The sequence below is a fragment of the Sceloporus occidentalis genome, unplaced genomic scaffold (assembly GCF_023333645.1).
Source record: "Sceloporus occidentalis isolate IW3139 unplaced genomic scaffold, rSceOcc1.0.p SCAF_66, whole genome shotgun sequence".
In the NCBI taxonomy this organism is placed as follows: Eukaryota; Metazoa; Chordata; class Lepidosauria; order Squamata; family Phrynosomatidae; genus Sceloporus; species Sceloporus occidentalis.
In genome coordinates this window covers 4,373,452-4,389,655 of record NW_028317046.1, presented here as the reverse complement: position 1 = coordinate 4,389,655, position 16,204 = coordinate 4,373,452, and the positions used below count along the sequence as shown (strand labels likewise).

Here is a 16,204-nt window from a genome sequence, read left to right as displayed (position 1 = left end):
AATGCCGGCTTAAAGGAGACACTTCGGATATAATGTTGCAATTACTTGATGAGGACATTATTATAAGGAGGGACTACACAACTGTCTAAAATGTAACAATTGTGACAATTGTCCATATTTGTAAACATCTTTGAGCAAAGTTTTAATTGTGGAGCAATCGTCATGGAAACTGGTGCAATGTTCCTATTGTTTGACCCATATTTGCCCCAGAATTGCTTGTGTATAAATATGGCGTGTCGTCTTTTATTCTGTATGTTCTTTATAGAATTGTGCTGCCTATAAAGTCTAGAATCAATGTATTATTATTAGCCAACACGAGGAGCCATCTCCCGTTTTCCTGCAGAGCGTCCGTAAGAAGTCTCTGAGATCTTGTTGAATGTAAAGGGGTAGTGAAGGCCACTGTAGGTAAAAATGCCATCTTCGACCTGCAGGAAGGTTTTAACGAAATTCACGATGTTTAGGCTGCTCTATCCGGTATTCGGTATCACAACCGGTTTGTCTTAACTGTGGAGGGAACTTTATGGCTGCCGTCCCAAAGAGTAGTCACAATGTCCGGGGAGAAGATACTTTGTCTCGGCCGCCTGCCTCTCAGACTAAAGTGTTGGTTTCAGATACTAGCCCATTACTGCAAAAATTGTACGTTTGAATAAAAATCCCACCAATAAAAAATGTGTTCTCGTTATGTGTGTAACAATTAATATGATTGTTAGTTTTTTGTGTCATTTGTAATGTTTACCTGTAAAAATAACATAAAGATACTCTGCATATCATAGTTTTATGATATCGTTTTTTAGATGTATTATATACGAACACATTTTTATACATGTTGATTTTTCTTCTTTTTTCTCCCCTAATTTTTCCAGTTCCCCCTCGGATCACAGAGATCTCCTCAAATATTGCAGTAAATGAGGGAAGCAACGTCAGCTTGGTCTGTATGGCCACCGGAAAGCCGGATCCTGTAATAAGTTGGAGGCATCTGTCTCCAAGAGGTGAGTGGTCTGGATGTTTTCTGTAGGACGGTATATATTACAATGTATATGTATATATGGGGAATAACCTGCGTATTCCCAAACGAGGCGATACTTCAGAATATTGTTCTGTCCTAGTTGTAACGAAGCATTGCTCCATGATATTGCTCTGAAGGTGTTAGAATCCCAGCAAAGATTCTATATGGAACCTCATCAAATTATTATGTCAACATTAGACTACAGGACGCTTAAATTGACCTCATCACCCTGAGAATCTGCCTCATCACCCTGAGAATCTCTCTCATCACCCTGAGAATCTGCCTCATCACCCTGAGAATCTCCCTCATCACCCTGAGAATCTGCCCCATCACTTTGAGAATCTGTCACTTTATCCTGAGAATTTACCCCTTCAACATCTGGATCTGACCCATCACCCTGAAAATCTGAATCCCTGAATCCATGTAATTCATCCATTAATTGGGCCGGTGTCCTAAGACTCAGGACAAGTCCCAGGGAGCTCCCCGGCGTGGCTGTAACATCAGATGAAAGACATATAGCCCTCCCCATACACAGCATGTTCCTCACCCATGTTTGCAGTATGTTGGAGGTTGTAGTACCACCTCAGACTCTGGCTGAGAGTGATGGTAGTCCACATACCCATGTGGTTGCTGGGACTTGTGTTAGTTGCCCTACTTTCTGGTTATAACGTCTCTTTAGTCGTCATTCCTTCATATGGTTCAAGTCAGCAGGTTGGCAGCAGGTCATCAAATGGCTTATTATCTAAATATAGCAAAATAAATAGAACATGGAACTCCATGTATCTCCTGTTGTTTCGAATTTGTAGCTGTTTGCTGGGGAATTGCGAGCCGATGGTAACAGTCCGTTCTCGCAGCATGGCCTTTGTTTCACACCTGCTGGTTTTGTCGCTCTCCGGTTTCATTACAGACTGAAAACCCAGAGCGTGTTCCTATGTGTCCCCTCACCTCTCTATGGGGCGGTTGTATCTCTCAGTCGCCGTGCCTTTGTTTTTTCCTTCATGGCGCGATACCTTCTCCTCCTGTGGGTGTTTTTTTCCTTCTCACTGATCCTGTGACACCATTTTTCCTCTTCAGTAGTCATGCATCATCACGGTTGACCAAGCAATCTTGCTATGAACTCAAGATCCACCAAAACTGTGTCAGGATCTTATCATCTGAGTCCAAATGGATCAGCCAAGGATTTTCATATTGGTTCTGATCATAATAATAAAGCTGAACCGTTTTGGTGGGTCCTTCTGGTGAGTTATATATATATATAAGTGGGAAGAATACTCAGATAACTGAGACTGTCTCTTTAATCATCTGCCAGACTTTTAATTTCAACCTCAGTACCAACTAAAGCCTTGTTTGCGCAATCCCTTCCCCTTTTTGAATCCGGGCGTCTGCATCACATGACTGATGGTGACATCATGATGGACGTAAAGTATCTCATGTGTCATAATGTGACAGCGTCCAGGTCCATGCAGTCACGTATTGTAGTGATCGTTCCCCGTGTATTCCCAGCCTGTCTCTATCCTCCCCCATGCCAGAGCGGCCATTTCTTTCTGGTATCTTGTCTTTTTGTGGCGTCTGTCACCTCTTGCTCAGACATATTTGGATTTTCCACCCTCTTCTCACTTGTTCAGTTTGATTTCTCATCTGCGTCTCTCTCGCTCCCTCTCGCTGGTCTATTTTCATTCATAGTGATAAGTCTCGAGCGTATTCCCCACTTTTTGACATCGACAAAAAAAAATGACATCTTCTCTCCCTCCTGCTGTGAGAACGCATTGTAAGACAGAATGTTATTTCAAACCCGGTGACTGTGAAAAGCGCTACTGGACTTCGAAATATATTTAATATTTAATTTAATTAATATTGGTATTATACAAGCCCAGAACTCTTACTACATCAGCTTTCCATCTGAAGAAGAGACCGCTGAGGTCCTCAAAGTGTATGTAACTTCACATTTTCTTTTATGTTGCCCAAAGAAAATTTATCATCCTCAAATAAAGACTCAATAATAGATTTGAAAAAGGATTTGCTCAGAATGGATTCTCTCTAGTTTAATTTCTCTTCCCCGTTCATCGGATATTTTCTTCACTTTGGGGGTCGCCTCTTTCCTGACCTCTCTTCATATGGATGCCGCCTGCCTCTCTGTCTCTCTCGTTCTGAAGAAAGAGGATTTTTTGGGGGCCACTCCGTCTATTTCCTCATCTCTTCATGACTCCCAAGAACAATTAGCCACATCTTGGGTCCAATAAAGCCCATTTTCCTCCATCTACACCCCGTACAGCCTGTTATTGTGAGATTACACAATGATGTCTCTTTTAAACAAACACGGTGCTAACCGATTACCGTTCAGACCGGCCGCTAATTTCACGCACAGAAAAATAAATCGGTTAAATAAATAGGTTTATAACTCTTAACACCATACTCGTTCCATTAGTACCGCGTTTCTAAGGTTTCTGCGGTGAAACTGTATTGAAGGTTAAATAAAAATGTATCTAAGCGTGAAATGCAGAGTATTCTTTGGAGAGCGAGTATCTCTGTCCTCGCACACGATGCCCATCTATCTCAGACAGAATGTCTGTATTTATATCCAGAAGTGATACTTAGTATCATCTATAAAGAAATACTTTCGGAGTGTGATTATTTGATAACTCTTACAGTCACTATCTGGGTCGAAGCCGATTCCAAATTGTTTGACTATTGTACAGTCCTCAGTCCTATTGAAATGATGATGGGGATTAGGTGGCCCATGTGGCCCAAACTACAGGTGTTTCCAAAGCCAATTTCACATCTGCTGGACTAGGAGTATCTTCAGCTGATTCAATGGGTGTACAAGAATGGAAAGGCATATTGTTCCAGCAGCGTGAGTATTAGAGGTTACCTCCATCCTAACCATGTGCTTGGTTTTGAGACGATGCCCTGATGGAATATCTGGGGACCTGCACTCAAACTTCTGAAGGTCGTCCAGACGCAACAGAGGGCAGGTGATGGGTTGGAGAGGGTGAAACTAACCCTTGGTCTGGGGGGTTAGCTCATGTTTGAAGGGCCAGTCTGTTAATGTAGTTAGAAGAGCCCAAAGTCAAGATGCTTGTTCAGAACCTGTAGACTTTCTTGAGACTTTCTTAGTATCTTCATCAACCTCCCAACCCTCCGCGTCTTAACGCCATCAAAAGACAGATCCAGGAGTTGATTGTTTTCTCTTTAATCCTTCCTAGAATAAGAAAACCTTTAATTATTCCATTAAACCGTGCCCGTGTAACCTCTCCGCATGCATCGCGCTTTCTGCCTGGTCAACTGGGTTATTTTTTTGTGTTTTTCGCTTGGTTGTACAAACACGTGAGCAGATGGGATCTTGGAAGTCCCCGCGCACTCAACTCATTTGGAAATTTGTCACCGGAAATTGCTGGCATCCACTAGACTTGGCTATTGTTCTGGAAAACAAAACGACATGGGACTTCGGCGTACATTTGGAGATATTTTGATTCTCCATCATTGCACATTTTTAATTGAACGGGGCACATGTGATTAACCTTGTGTAGCTGTTGTAATAAATAAGAAAACCACATTTCCATCAAGCCGGAAAAAAATGATATTTTCCTCTTATGTTTTACAACGACTGGTATATTATACTTTTTAAAAACGAAACACTTTATTTGCGTTGGCTTTTCCTATTCTAGGGCGAGTATCTCTTATTAATTTACATGGAATCAGGCGCAGGTATCGGTGCTATACCCGTAAGTTTAACGCAAGCCATACGATTCTTAAAATTAGGGGATTTACTCATGGAAATTGTGATAAAAACACCATAATAATTAGAGGAGTATATTTAATGAGGGATGGGGCTAAAATTAGGTCTATCTCTTTTTTAATTGGTTCCCTTCCATGTTGGACCATTAGGCTCCCTGTAGCGACTCCATGTGCCGGTTAAAAGGGAGATCACCGATTTCCCAAACAGTGTGGAGACTTTGCGGAGTCAGAACAGCGTCCATAGTTATCATCTCTCGTCATAATATCTCATCACTGGGCAGTAAGAACGGCGGCGCGGAGGTGGCAGCTGGTGCTGCCCTGGTATAGTCATAGGGCAATGCCGAAGGTAAATACCCCGCTGTATTTGCCCGTGCTGTCATTTCTAATTGTGTATCGTCACAGATACAGCTAGTTGGAGACTATTGTCCATTAAAAAAAAAGGGAAAAAGTCTAGGTTACTCGTACAGGAGTATTTTTCCACTTTCCCCCAGTTCTAGTCCTGGCAGGTAAGATAATGTGAATTATGTGGTTGTTTGAAGAGTGGCCCCACGTGAGGTTTAAAGCACCGGGTACAGATCAACAACACCGTCAACTTCTAAAACTTTCAAAATCAGTTGAGAAAACCCGTCTTTGAACAACGTTAGTGCTTTACGTGCTTTCACATCCGATAACTTGGCTTTAAAATGTAGTTTGAACTTGTATCACTTGCACATAAGCGTGGTCTCTGGGAGGTCCCGAGGGTCTCACATCTTCTGTTCCGCACCTGAATGTGGCATTATCTGAAGATAGCTACTAATCGTAATGCACAGCGTTCAGCCCCGGGGTGCTGAGCACAGAGGACAAAGCTTGTTTCTATACTTATAACCCAATGAATTTCTTACTAAAACTGCTTCTCGGGGGACAAAGGAGTTAAGAATTCCGGTTGATCCCCTGAAACGTCAGTGCGGAGAGTTGCCCTATTTACGTCCGATATTTCGAGGAGGTGTCAGCCGTCTTTGCGCCTTACATGCTATAAAAGACGTTCTTTCTGCAGGCTGTTCTTAAGGGTTTAAATCCAGCAAGGAAAGCAAGACTGATCCCTCGGGCTTCCCACCCAGAGAAATGTGAAGAAGTGAATAGTAAAACAGGCCGAAATCCGAATTAACCCTTTGTGTAATATTTCTACAAGAAACATTTACCCGGGGCCTCTGAGTTCTGGGAATTAAGATGAAAGGAACGCGTCTTGTAACGTGCAGAGGGATAGAAACAACCTGTGTTTCCTTGTAATTCATTTTACTTTCAAATGCATGATAAAGCCGCGGAGGCATCGCTCGGGTAAAACTGCTACCGGCCTTTCTTGTAGCCACTTTTTTTGCATATTGCTCATTTTCACAGATATTGGCTAATTTTCAATCTTTGTGAATTCCTCTTTATTGTATTTAATTTAATTGCCTCCCCACCCCCGCTGTATGCTTTTTGAATTGTTCTGATTATATTCTATGAAAAAAATGCATTTTCAATATAATCTGATGGTGCTGGTACATAAAAATGACAGGTATAGTGAGGGTTAATAGAAGCTTTATATTGTCAAATAGCAGTCAATGAGCAGCGTCGCCTTTGCCCTGTGGGTCTCTCATTGGCTGAATGGTGTTCTCATTTGGGACCTTACTGTTTAAACCAATTGGTTCCTCGAGATTAGGAGACACCGGACAGCAGATACCATTCTGTGCCATTCGATATAGTCAGACAATTATATGCATATTTACGATATCTTATCCCTTTATATATTACATTGTAGCGATATTTGGTTAACCGAGTCGCTGTATAATTGCAAAAAAGTATCAGTACTGATAAATAAAAAATCAGGAACAATGTAACAGTTACCTGCCAATCTGACACGCCGTGTCTTCCATTGTATGAGAATCCTGCCTTTATCTGCCCTCGCGTACACAGAGCCCGCGCCTCGGGGCTTCTTCATCACCTACCTTAGAATAGACGCGGGTAGGGATTGCGAGTGTATCCGAGATGATAATGTGCGAGCTGAAGGATACGGCTGCTAAAAACTGCCTCTCCCATAGGAGGTTTCCTTTTTTAAATACAACGAGATCTCTTTGGGGATCTGCGCATCTCAGAGACGAAACTTTTTAATGGGTTTATCTTCGGTATGAGATAGCAGAGGTGGCATCAGGTTCCTGCGGAACTGAACTTTTGGGGTTACTTTTCCAACGTGGAGTTTGTTTTGTTCTAGTTTGGGGTCGTCGGCCACGAGTGCCTTCTGACTCTCATCTGAAGGAGCAGGTTGTCTGCTCGAGCTACCTGCTTACAGCCCCGCCATGAGTAAGTCATGGAGATTCACACAATCCCTTCTCTCGCCCTCTTCTACAGGGAAACTGTGATCATTCCTGTGTGTCGCTTGCATGTGTTGTGTGCAGTTACATTGTAACATGTCTCTACACTCATGTGTACTGAGCCTACAGCCGGACGGATGGTCCAGGAGGTGTGAGACCTCTGTGATGAGTGGTGAGTCGGGAGTAGGCAGGAGATGCCCATCAGTGGAGACCTCTGAGCAACTCATAAAGCTGCCATGATAGACACCATAGCAGTCATTGCTCACAGAGATACTAAATATGTGAACGAGAAATTAGCGGCCTTTATGGAGACTTTTGTTGCAGCTGCGAGAATGCGACCATGGACCTTGGTGGCTAACTTATTTATGTATTGGGCGAGATGGCTGTTTTTTTTCATTTGCTTTTCACCTTTTTTCTTTTTTTTTATGCATGACTGCCGTGTTCTCAAAGATTTGGGGATTACCGCAGCTGCAGAAGGTTTTATCCCCGTTTTGGCGCCCGTCCCGGTTTTTTTTTGTGTGTAAATCGCACTCTTTTTAGCTCTGGACCGCTGTAGTGCGCTGGACCGTTCCTCGGTTTCTGGCACCGGTGATTTTCAGGGTCTCTTAAAATATATCAGGCTTTTCTATTTCTAGTCTCAGGAACTTCATTAATTCTCAGAATGATCTTAATAACTCAGATCTTTTTGGCTGGGTCATGGTTGGATGAGCCGATCCTCGAGCATTTATATGCTGCATGTATATATATCTATATATATAGAGAGAGAGGGGGGGGTGTCGGAGTCGGACCCTGTGACCCACCATTAAAACCCCCTCAAATCGTCATCTCTCCGCATGTAGGAATAAACCCAGGATAATTCAGTCTATAATTTGAAGGAAGCTCCAAACTTTTCCCTAATTCCTCAAATTATAAATTGTGGCAAGTGGCCTGGTGTCTGCGGCTACCGCATCTTGGTTCATTATGGCTGCCAGGCGGACAGGCGTGGGGGGCTTGTAAACATCTATCATTCCTACCGATACAGCCAATTCCAGAGGAGGCAGAATTAACCCTTTAGTTTGTGTGTTTCTCTGTCTATATGAGCCGTGTTCCTTTTCATTCTTATTACATGCCTAAAATTAAAGAGGTACTTGACGCGTACCCTCGAGTGTTTTTCACATTAATTTATGGTTTCTCATAAAGCATATAAAAAAATGGAAAGTTTAATGCACGACTGAGGGCATTTTCTTTATTGCACTTCTGCTGAAAGCCGTTAAACGTTTCTCGCATGACATGCAGATTATTTCCCCGTTTAGCAAATTTCCATCAAACTGGCTGGAGGTTTTTACGGATGTCTGTGGCCTGCAAGGGTTAAAAGAGCTTAATGCTCAATTGTCATGGTTACTGGGGCCTATAACTGGTCAGTCAAGTTGCCATGGCGACATGTCTCTTAGCACTGCACATTTAGTCCCATAGTGTTGTCATGGTTACAGTTGGCCAGTGTGACAAAGTAACAGGTAATTACTTCATAGGGGTAACAAAAAAATTTAAAGAAAGAGGACAAATATAAATGAACGGCGCGCGGCAGCGGGGGGTCTCAGACGCACCGCAACGGGGGGGGGGGGATATCAATTAACGGACGGAGGGACGGAGTTATTTGGGGACTCTGGCTGCAGATTTCAGTTATAAATTAGAAATGTTCAATATCAAATCCCAGAAAGAGCCACACGAGACTTTCTTTAATGCGGTGCTAAGAAACGTTCCGTTACGAGGGCAGATTTGGGATGTTGGATATTATTCGGGGCAAGTGGAGTTTTAAGTCATTGCCTGACTGACTTTCTAAAGGCTGGAAATTATTCTACAAAGAACCCCTTTACTTAGATGATCATGCGATGTCCTACTTGTTCTGTCTTGTTTACCCGTTGTACAGCGCTGCGGAATATGATGGCGCTATAGGGAAGATGCTTGTTATGGGCATACAGCTTTCAGATCTCTGTCTCCGGCCAGGAAAGCCTGTCCTGATCTCCTCTTCTTAATTTAATATCGAACAGTAGAAGGACTCTGCTGATAAATAGATGGATGGATACGGTTTAGACGTCACTAAGTGTCATAATATTTGACCATTACGTCTAAAGCAGACCGCCGAGGCCTCCGCTTCCCCCGACTTCTCAGAAATATATTCAGTACTTTTAGGCTGTTGGTTTTGATTTGAGATATTCTGTCTACGATGGACCTGGGGACGTTGGGATCCTTAGGTTAGACGTTCTGCGCTGCCTGATGTTTTTTGGGGTGATAACATAAAATTGTATGTTTGGGGATCTTCAGTCTTTGAAGTTAATCGGTTAGAATTGTTAATTATAATCACAGCAATTGGAACAAAATTGTAGTTTACCTCGAGCAAACCAATCTTTCTCCCGCTGTAAAGAGTCAAACCTTAATCAGTCGTTGGTCTCATCTTAGATTCAGGAGCCGGATGTCTATCCCATGCATGTTTAATCCCCTCGCTGTATTACCCTCTACCACTTCTGCTGGGAGGCTGCTCCACTTATCTACCACCCTCCCAGTAAAATAAAACCTCATTCCATTTTAGTTTTAGATTACAGCCTCATGCATGATGTCGGCCTTGGGTTGTGGCCGATGATCCTTGTTCACGTTTGTATCGGGGCATCTCATTGTTGAGTAAGTGTCTGCGCTGAGTGCCTGACTCGCGTTATCTGAGTGGGGCCGCTCTGCTCAGCGTGGAATATGCAGCATCTCTCTGGGTTGTTTCATTGATATCGTTAGACTATTGACCTGTTTTGCACGCATTCCATCAATAAACCGGTAAACGGATCGTCCATTTACTATTCTGATATTAATGGCATTTGCTCGGCGGTGAAATTAGATCTAGTGATCTCTGCTCACACGTAACACGGGTGTTTGCAGAACATAAAGAAAAAAATATTTCTCAACACGTTAAAGGGACTCTGTTGCCTAAACGGTGCTTATAGTGTAAGGACTGTATACAAACGCCAACGGAAATGCAGACAAATATATGGATGAAGAGGTCAATGGAATTTGTGTTTGTTTCTACTGTTCCTTATTTATGACATCATCATGACACACTTTATGCAAATGAGAAAATAATCACATGTTTTATCTGCACGGAAGTGAATAGATTGTTAGCGTAAAGCATTCCCAGATATTAATGTGAAGCAGACCCCCCCACACCTTTTAATACTCGGGGAAAAAGAGCAACGACTGATTAAGATTTGGGTCTTTACAGCAGGAGAGACGGGAGACTAGAGGGGGGCCGGATGGGGCCGATCTGCCGGCAGATACAATGTTTTTTATTATGTTTTTTCCTTTGGGAAGAAGAATCCGCTTTTACCTGCACTGGACTCTACAGCATCCCATTCTGGGAGTAGATTTGTCCATCTGCATTCTATAGCCTATAGATAGAAGCTGCAAACTCGAGCTACAAATGATCATTTTTTATATAGTGCCATCATATACCGCAGCGCTGTACATTCTTCACATTGCATCTGATATCGGTTTTGTTAGCGCAGGGAGGTAGTAGAGAGATAGGACTTTGCTCCCTTTAATCTGCACCAACCCGATGTCAGAGGGACGCGCGGTAGGACAGACTATAACGCGGCATCTCACGCTCACTCTGTATGATGTCAGAGGGACGCGCGGTAGGACAGACTATAACGCGGCATCTCACGCTCGTTCTGTATGATGTCAGAGGGACGCGCGGTAGGACAGACTATAACGCGGCATCTCACGCTCGTTCTGTATGATGTCAGAGGGACGCGCGGTAGGACAGACTATAACGCGGCATCTCACGCTCGTTCTGTATGATGTCAGAGGGACGCGCGGTAGGACAGACTATAACGCGGCATCTCACGCTCATTCTGTATGATGTCAGAGGGACGCGCGGTAGGACAGACTATAACGCGGCATCTCACGCTCGTTCTGTATGATGTCAGAGGGATGAGCGGTAGGACAGACTATAACGCGGGATCTCACGCTCATTCTGTATGATGTCAGAGGGACGCGCGGTAGGACAGACTATAATGCGGCATCTCACGCTCATTCTGTATGATGTCAGAGGGACGCGCGGTAGGACAGACTATAACGCGGGATCTCACGCTCGTTCTGTATGATGTCAGAGGGACGCGCGGTAGGATAAACTATAACGCGGCATCTCACGCTCGTTCTGTATGATGTCAGAGGGACGCGCGGTAGGACAGACTATAACGCGGCATCTCACGCTCGTTCTGTATGATGTCAGAGGGACGCGCGGTAGGACAGACTATAACGCGGCATCTCACGCTCATTCTGTATGATGTCAGAGGGACGCGCGGTAGGACAGACTATAACGCGGCATCTCACGCTCGTTCTGTATGATGTCAGAGGGACGAGCGGTAGGACAGACTATAACGCGGGATCTCACGCTCATTCTGTATGATGTCAGAGGGACGCGCGGTAGGACAGACTATAATGCGGCATCTCACGCTCATTCTGTATGATGTCAGAGGGACGCGCGGTAGGACAGACTATAACGCGGGATCTCACGCTCGTTCTGTATGATGTCAGAGGGACGCGCGGTAGGATAAACTATAATGCGGCATCTCACGCTCATTCTGTATGATGTCAGAGGGACGCGCGGTAGGACAGACTATAACGCGGGATCTCACGCTCGTTCTGTATGATGTCAGAGGGACAGACCAGGTTTAATAAACAAAACAAAGCCCCTAAGAAGGGCTGTAATGAGACCCCCCCCGCCCGCCATGCCTAATTCTAATATCCTTATCATCTCCCAAACAGAAAGCAAATAAAATAAAAAAGAAAGGAAGAAGACGAAGAAACGACTCTCCTGTCGGGTATTAATGCTCTTTTAACAGCCCATTCAAAGCCTCCAGCAGCAAGGACAGGGCGCTCTGCCGCCGGTGCGCTCTCCGCGGAGCTCGGCTATTAGAACATGCGCAGAGCTTCGCGAGCCGTATGCAATTATCCACGCTAATAACGGATCTCCGCTGGGACAGAACACAATGCCATCGCTTTTTGTTCCATTGCATATAAACGCGTTCTGCGGCACTTAGAGGGTTACTTCCGACTGAAATTATACAAACCCGGTTTTAACAAGATTTAACCAGCGTCGTTATTTATTGAGAATTTATTAACAGACAAATTATAGGGTTTTACACCTTTTTCCGAACATTTCAACCAACATCCCCAGATGCAATTAGGATGGTGAGTGGCATTTAGGATTTCCAGTAATTTCAGCTGAGAAGTAATAAAATAATGTTTATTATTTCCTCCGACACCCCGTCGCTGTGGCACAAACTTCTACTGGCTCTGTCAAGAGGTTGGCTGAGCGTAATGTGAGGTGAAATGCCACAACATGTGCACTGCAGCAGTGACTATTCTAAAGGGAACTGCTTGAACTTCTGTGAGATTTGTCTAGGATTCTGCTTTTGTGTACTAGATCCTTTAGGCGATTATTGTTATTCAGACCCCAAAGTAGATGTCCTGGGCCCTCTGACCCTGGGGGGTGCCTGGAGTCGGGTACCCCACAAATACAAGCTCTGTATACCCCGCGCGGTGGTCCTTCCTGCCGAGGTTTGCCATCCTCAACCCAAGAATCGCAGATCCAGGACTACGGGGCAGCCATTCCAAAAGACCAACATAAGTCCCTTCTTCAGATATAATGGCTGAAAGCATCCAGCAAAGAAGCGCGCTTGATCTTTGCGCACATTAGAGAACGCGTTCCCGTAACATGTGCCAATCACTGATGTATTAAGGACTATGTACGCAGGAACAATGGGATGTAATTACAGCTCATTAACGTTAGAATGGGGTCTCTTGGCTGCGTGTGAGGGGCTGCCGTGTCTCATCCTCTTCTCCTTGACTGCTCCGCCAGGCTGACTGCTCCAGCTGATGGATGCTCACCTTGTTTACTGGACTTTTAATTACTCCTCTGCCATAATATTATCTCTGAGCTGTGGCTGTATCGCGGATATTATCCATCTATTATCTCCTCCAAGACGGAGAACACAACGGCACACAGGAGCCAGCTTAATGAACTAAACGACACTTCGGCTCACGATAATCCCGCTCCCCAGATCCTCCCTAAATCACCCGCGCCCTTTCAAGCTGTCCCTGCTGTGGGATCGCCACTTCATCAAAGTGCCACCGGGACCCGTTAAACCGCAAGCCGAGAGCCGCAGCCCGGGGACAGACTCATCCCGATCGCATTGACTGAGTTATATCTGGTCTCCATAAACGCTCATTCTCCACGTGGCGGCTGCGCTAGCAAAAAAAGAAAAAGCAAAGGGTGTGAAAATCTCCGCTTTGTCTAATTTAGTAAAGGGAAGGAGGAATTAGCCTTTCTCTCAATGTGAATTTCCATAATAATCAACATCATTAAATCTGAACATTATGTAATGAAACGCTTATGGAAAGAAAGAGACTCGGCGTCTAAGGAGAACGTACATCGAATGTAGAGCTTATGAGGTCATCTCCACGTCGCTCCAACAGCATTGAAAGCGGTTGTGTAAATTAATAAAAAATGGCTTTTCAAGTTGTTTCCAACAATATTGATTATATCAGCGTGATGCCTCATATGCAGATGAGCTTCTGCTACTGGCAATACCTGATTTGCATATGAGGGCCACATTTTTTAGGCAATGTATTGGTTTCATGTGTTTTACGCATCTTAAAAACCTTGTTGTGGCGACAAAATCCATTAACTACAAATTATAGGATTATAATTATATAATTCCTTTATATTCTCCATCCATTTAAAAAACGGATGAAATCCCACCACAGCCAACCTACTTGGTCGTTTCACGTCGTGTCGCCATCGCGCCGTTCTTGGCTTTCTTCTTCTAGTCACCTCCCTGGGTTTATAGAATATGGTTCCGTGCGAAGCAAAGTGTTGATTTCAGCAGCAGTAAAGCATCGCTGCTCCCTTATCAAAGTCATAAAGCTTTATTAATATGTCAGAATGAAGGATCATATTCAAGAAGTAGATATTTGATCCCCCGCACCACCGCAGGAATTTCACGGCATGCGAAGTTTATTAAAATAACCTTTAGGCTAGAAACCAAATATGCTTAAAAAAAACAAAACAGCAATTTTCTTTTATCTTAATAAAATTTTGAATGTTGGGAAGTTCTGGACTTGTTCTATACCGGCTCCAGGAGCTGACGCTTTGCCTGCCAGTAAACCTGCCTAATGATGTCATTGTCATGGTGTATTTTAAGCATCGATACGCAGAACCCGCTCACCTTTTGTTTCAGCGTGGATTTGTTTTGTTTTTTTTTGATTTGTTTTGTTCCCATTCTGAAGGCACGTACAATATATACATTTTAATGGTTTAAAAATAGATTCTAAGCATTCTGAAATCCTGGATTTCTGTAAAGTGTTCTGGAAATTGCAATCACCCTGCAGCCCTGATTGCCCTAAAGACAGGAACCAACTGCCCCATAAACAGTGAGACGAGGAAGTTGCAGGTTAAATGCTTGCCCTGGATACTCTTTGGAAACTGGTCCTCGTGATGAGGTCACTGGGGTCATTATTTTGGAGTCATGACCTCAACCCAACAGGGTGTTACCCAATGGACCCAATGGATGCTATGGTCCTAAATGAACTCAATGTCTGCCCAGAAGCCTCACTTTATGACAGTCCTCCTGTCTTTCCACTGGAGTTGAGAAGGGAGGTTGTTGGGCAGATGAGAAAGGAGGATGGAGGCAGAACACTTTGCAAAGGTGTATTCCAGAAGGTGTCATCTCCATTGGGACAAAAGAGACAGTATAAGACAACCCGTGATAAGGGCGGCAGGGTATTTAGAGAGAATAAAGGCAGGGAAGCAAACAAGCAGCTGAGACAGAGGGCTGAAGATGCCCGGGGAGGGACAACCAGGCTCATGGATCCTCTCTGGCGCTGTTTTCAGTCCTCTGCTGGACTTAATTCTTAGGACAAACATTGAACTTTCGATCAGTCACCAATGAAATTGCCCGAAGATAATGAATGGTTTTCATTTCCCGAGTAGAAACCCTTCCATGAAGTAATATAAAGTATTGATTTTCAGTATTGGTCATGGAGTAGAGAAAAGTTGTGTGTCTGATGATACCTTCTAATAAACCCAAATGATAGTTTAGACAGATAGAGGAGAGACATTTCCAAATCTCACAGGTCCCTTTAACCGCAGAACGGATGTTCACTTAGATGCCTGTAGCCAGGTTTTTTTCCTAGATGATTATAGAGGCGGTTTTGCAATTGCTAGTTTAGGGGGACAGACGCATGTTTGGGGGGCGAGCGTTAAAGAGATTGTACGATGCATCAAGAGAAAAAGTTACAGAGTAACAAAGTTTCAAATACATGGCACAGGCAATATTGCCCCACGAATCTGAAGGGGACAGCGCGCGTTGCGTGTACGCTAGTGACTGTTACCCCAAAAAACAGCCATCTCTGGATATATTTTATTAGGGCAGATCCGTGCTTTGCATGTCACATTCTACTAAACTCTGTCTAATAATTCTGCAATTAGCTCCTGAAATGAAGTCCCCGTGGCCGAGGGGTGTCATGGACAGAAGAAGCAAAGACCACCAGTTTGGGATTTTATGCCACTGGCACAGAGCATGTACATAGGAAACAATACATGACAATAAACATTGGGACATTATTATTATTATTATTGTTATTATTATTTAATTATTATTAATAATAATAATATATGAAGGATATATTGTTGTATATGTTGTGTCCTATGTTTTCTGGGGTGGATGGTGAGGCCCCCGCATGCACAGCGATATAAGAGGCGTACCTCTGTATTATAACTTCATCTAAAGATTGTTGTGTTGCTTTTGGTCTTTTTTTTATCCTATTTTACTATGTGGCAATAATTATTACTGCTATTCCGTCAAACTCACGTCTCTATTAAAGATCATTTTTACAAACAGGCACATTACTCGTGTCATCTCTCTATTTATTATGATCAGACGCTGCGTTACTGGATGTGCCACTCGCTGAATTACTTAATGAATGGAGGATAAGATCGTAAATCCTCTCCGTCCCGACACGCACAGATACGTCGGGTTCCATTTTCTCACGATTATATTTTTATTTACTGGCTTCAAAAAGGGATGCAGATTAATTTGTCCAAATCACT

At 43.7% G+C, this 16,204-nt stretch overlaps 1 protein-coding gene across 1 annotated transcript in view; it reads left to right on the top strand.

Moving 5' to 3' along the window:
• Window positions 1–16,204, top strand: part of LOC149286927 (neurotrimin-like) — a 112,467-nt gene that overhangs the window by 64,733 nt on the left and 31,530 nt on the right. The window contains exon 3 of the mRNA XM_089493614.1: window positions 864–989. Within this exon, the coding sequence (XP_089349740.1) occupies window positions 864–989 (126 nt within the window). The remainder of the gene's footprint in view (window positions 1–863; window positions 990–16,204) is intronic.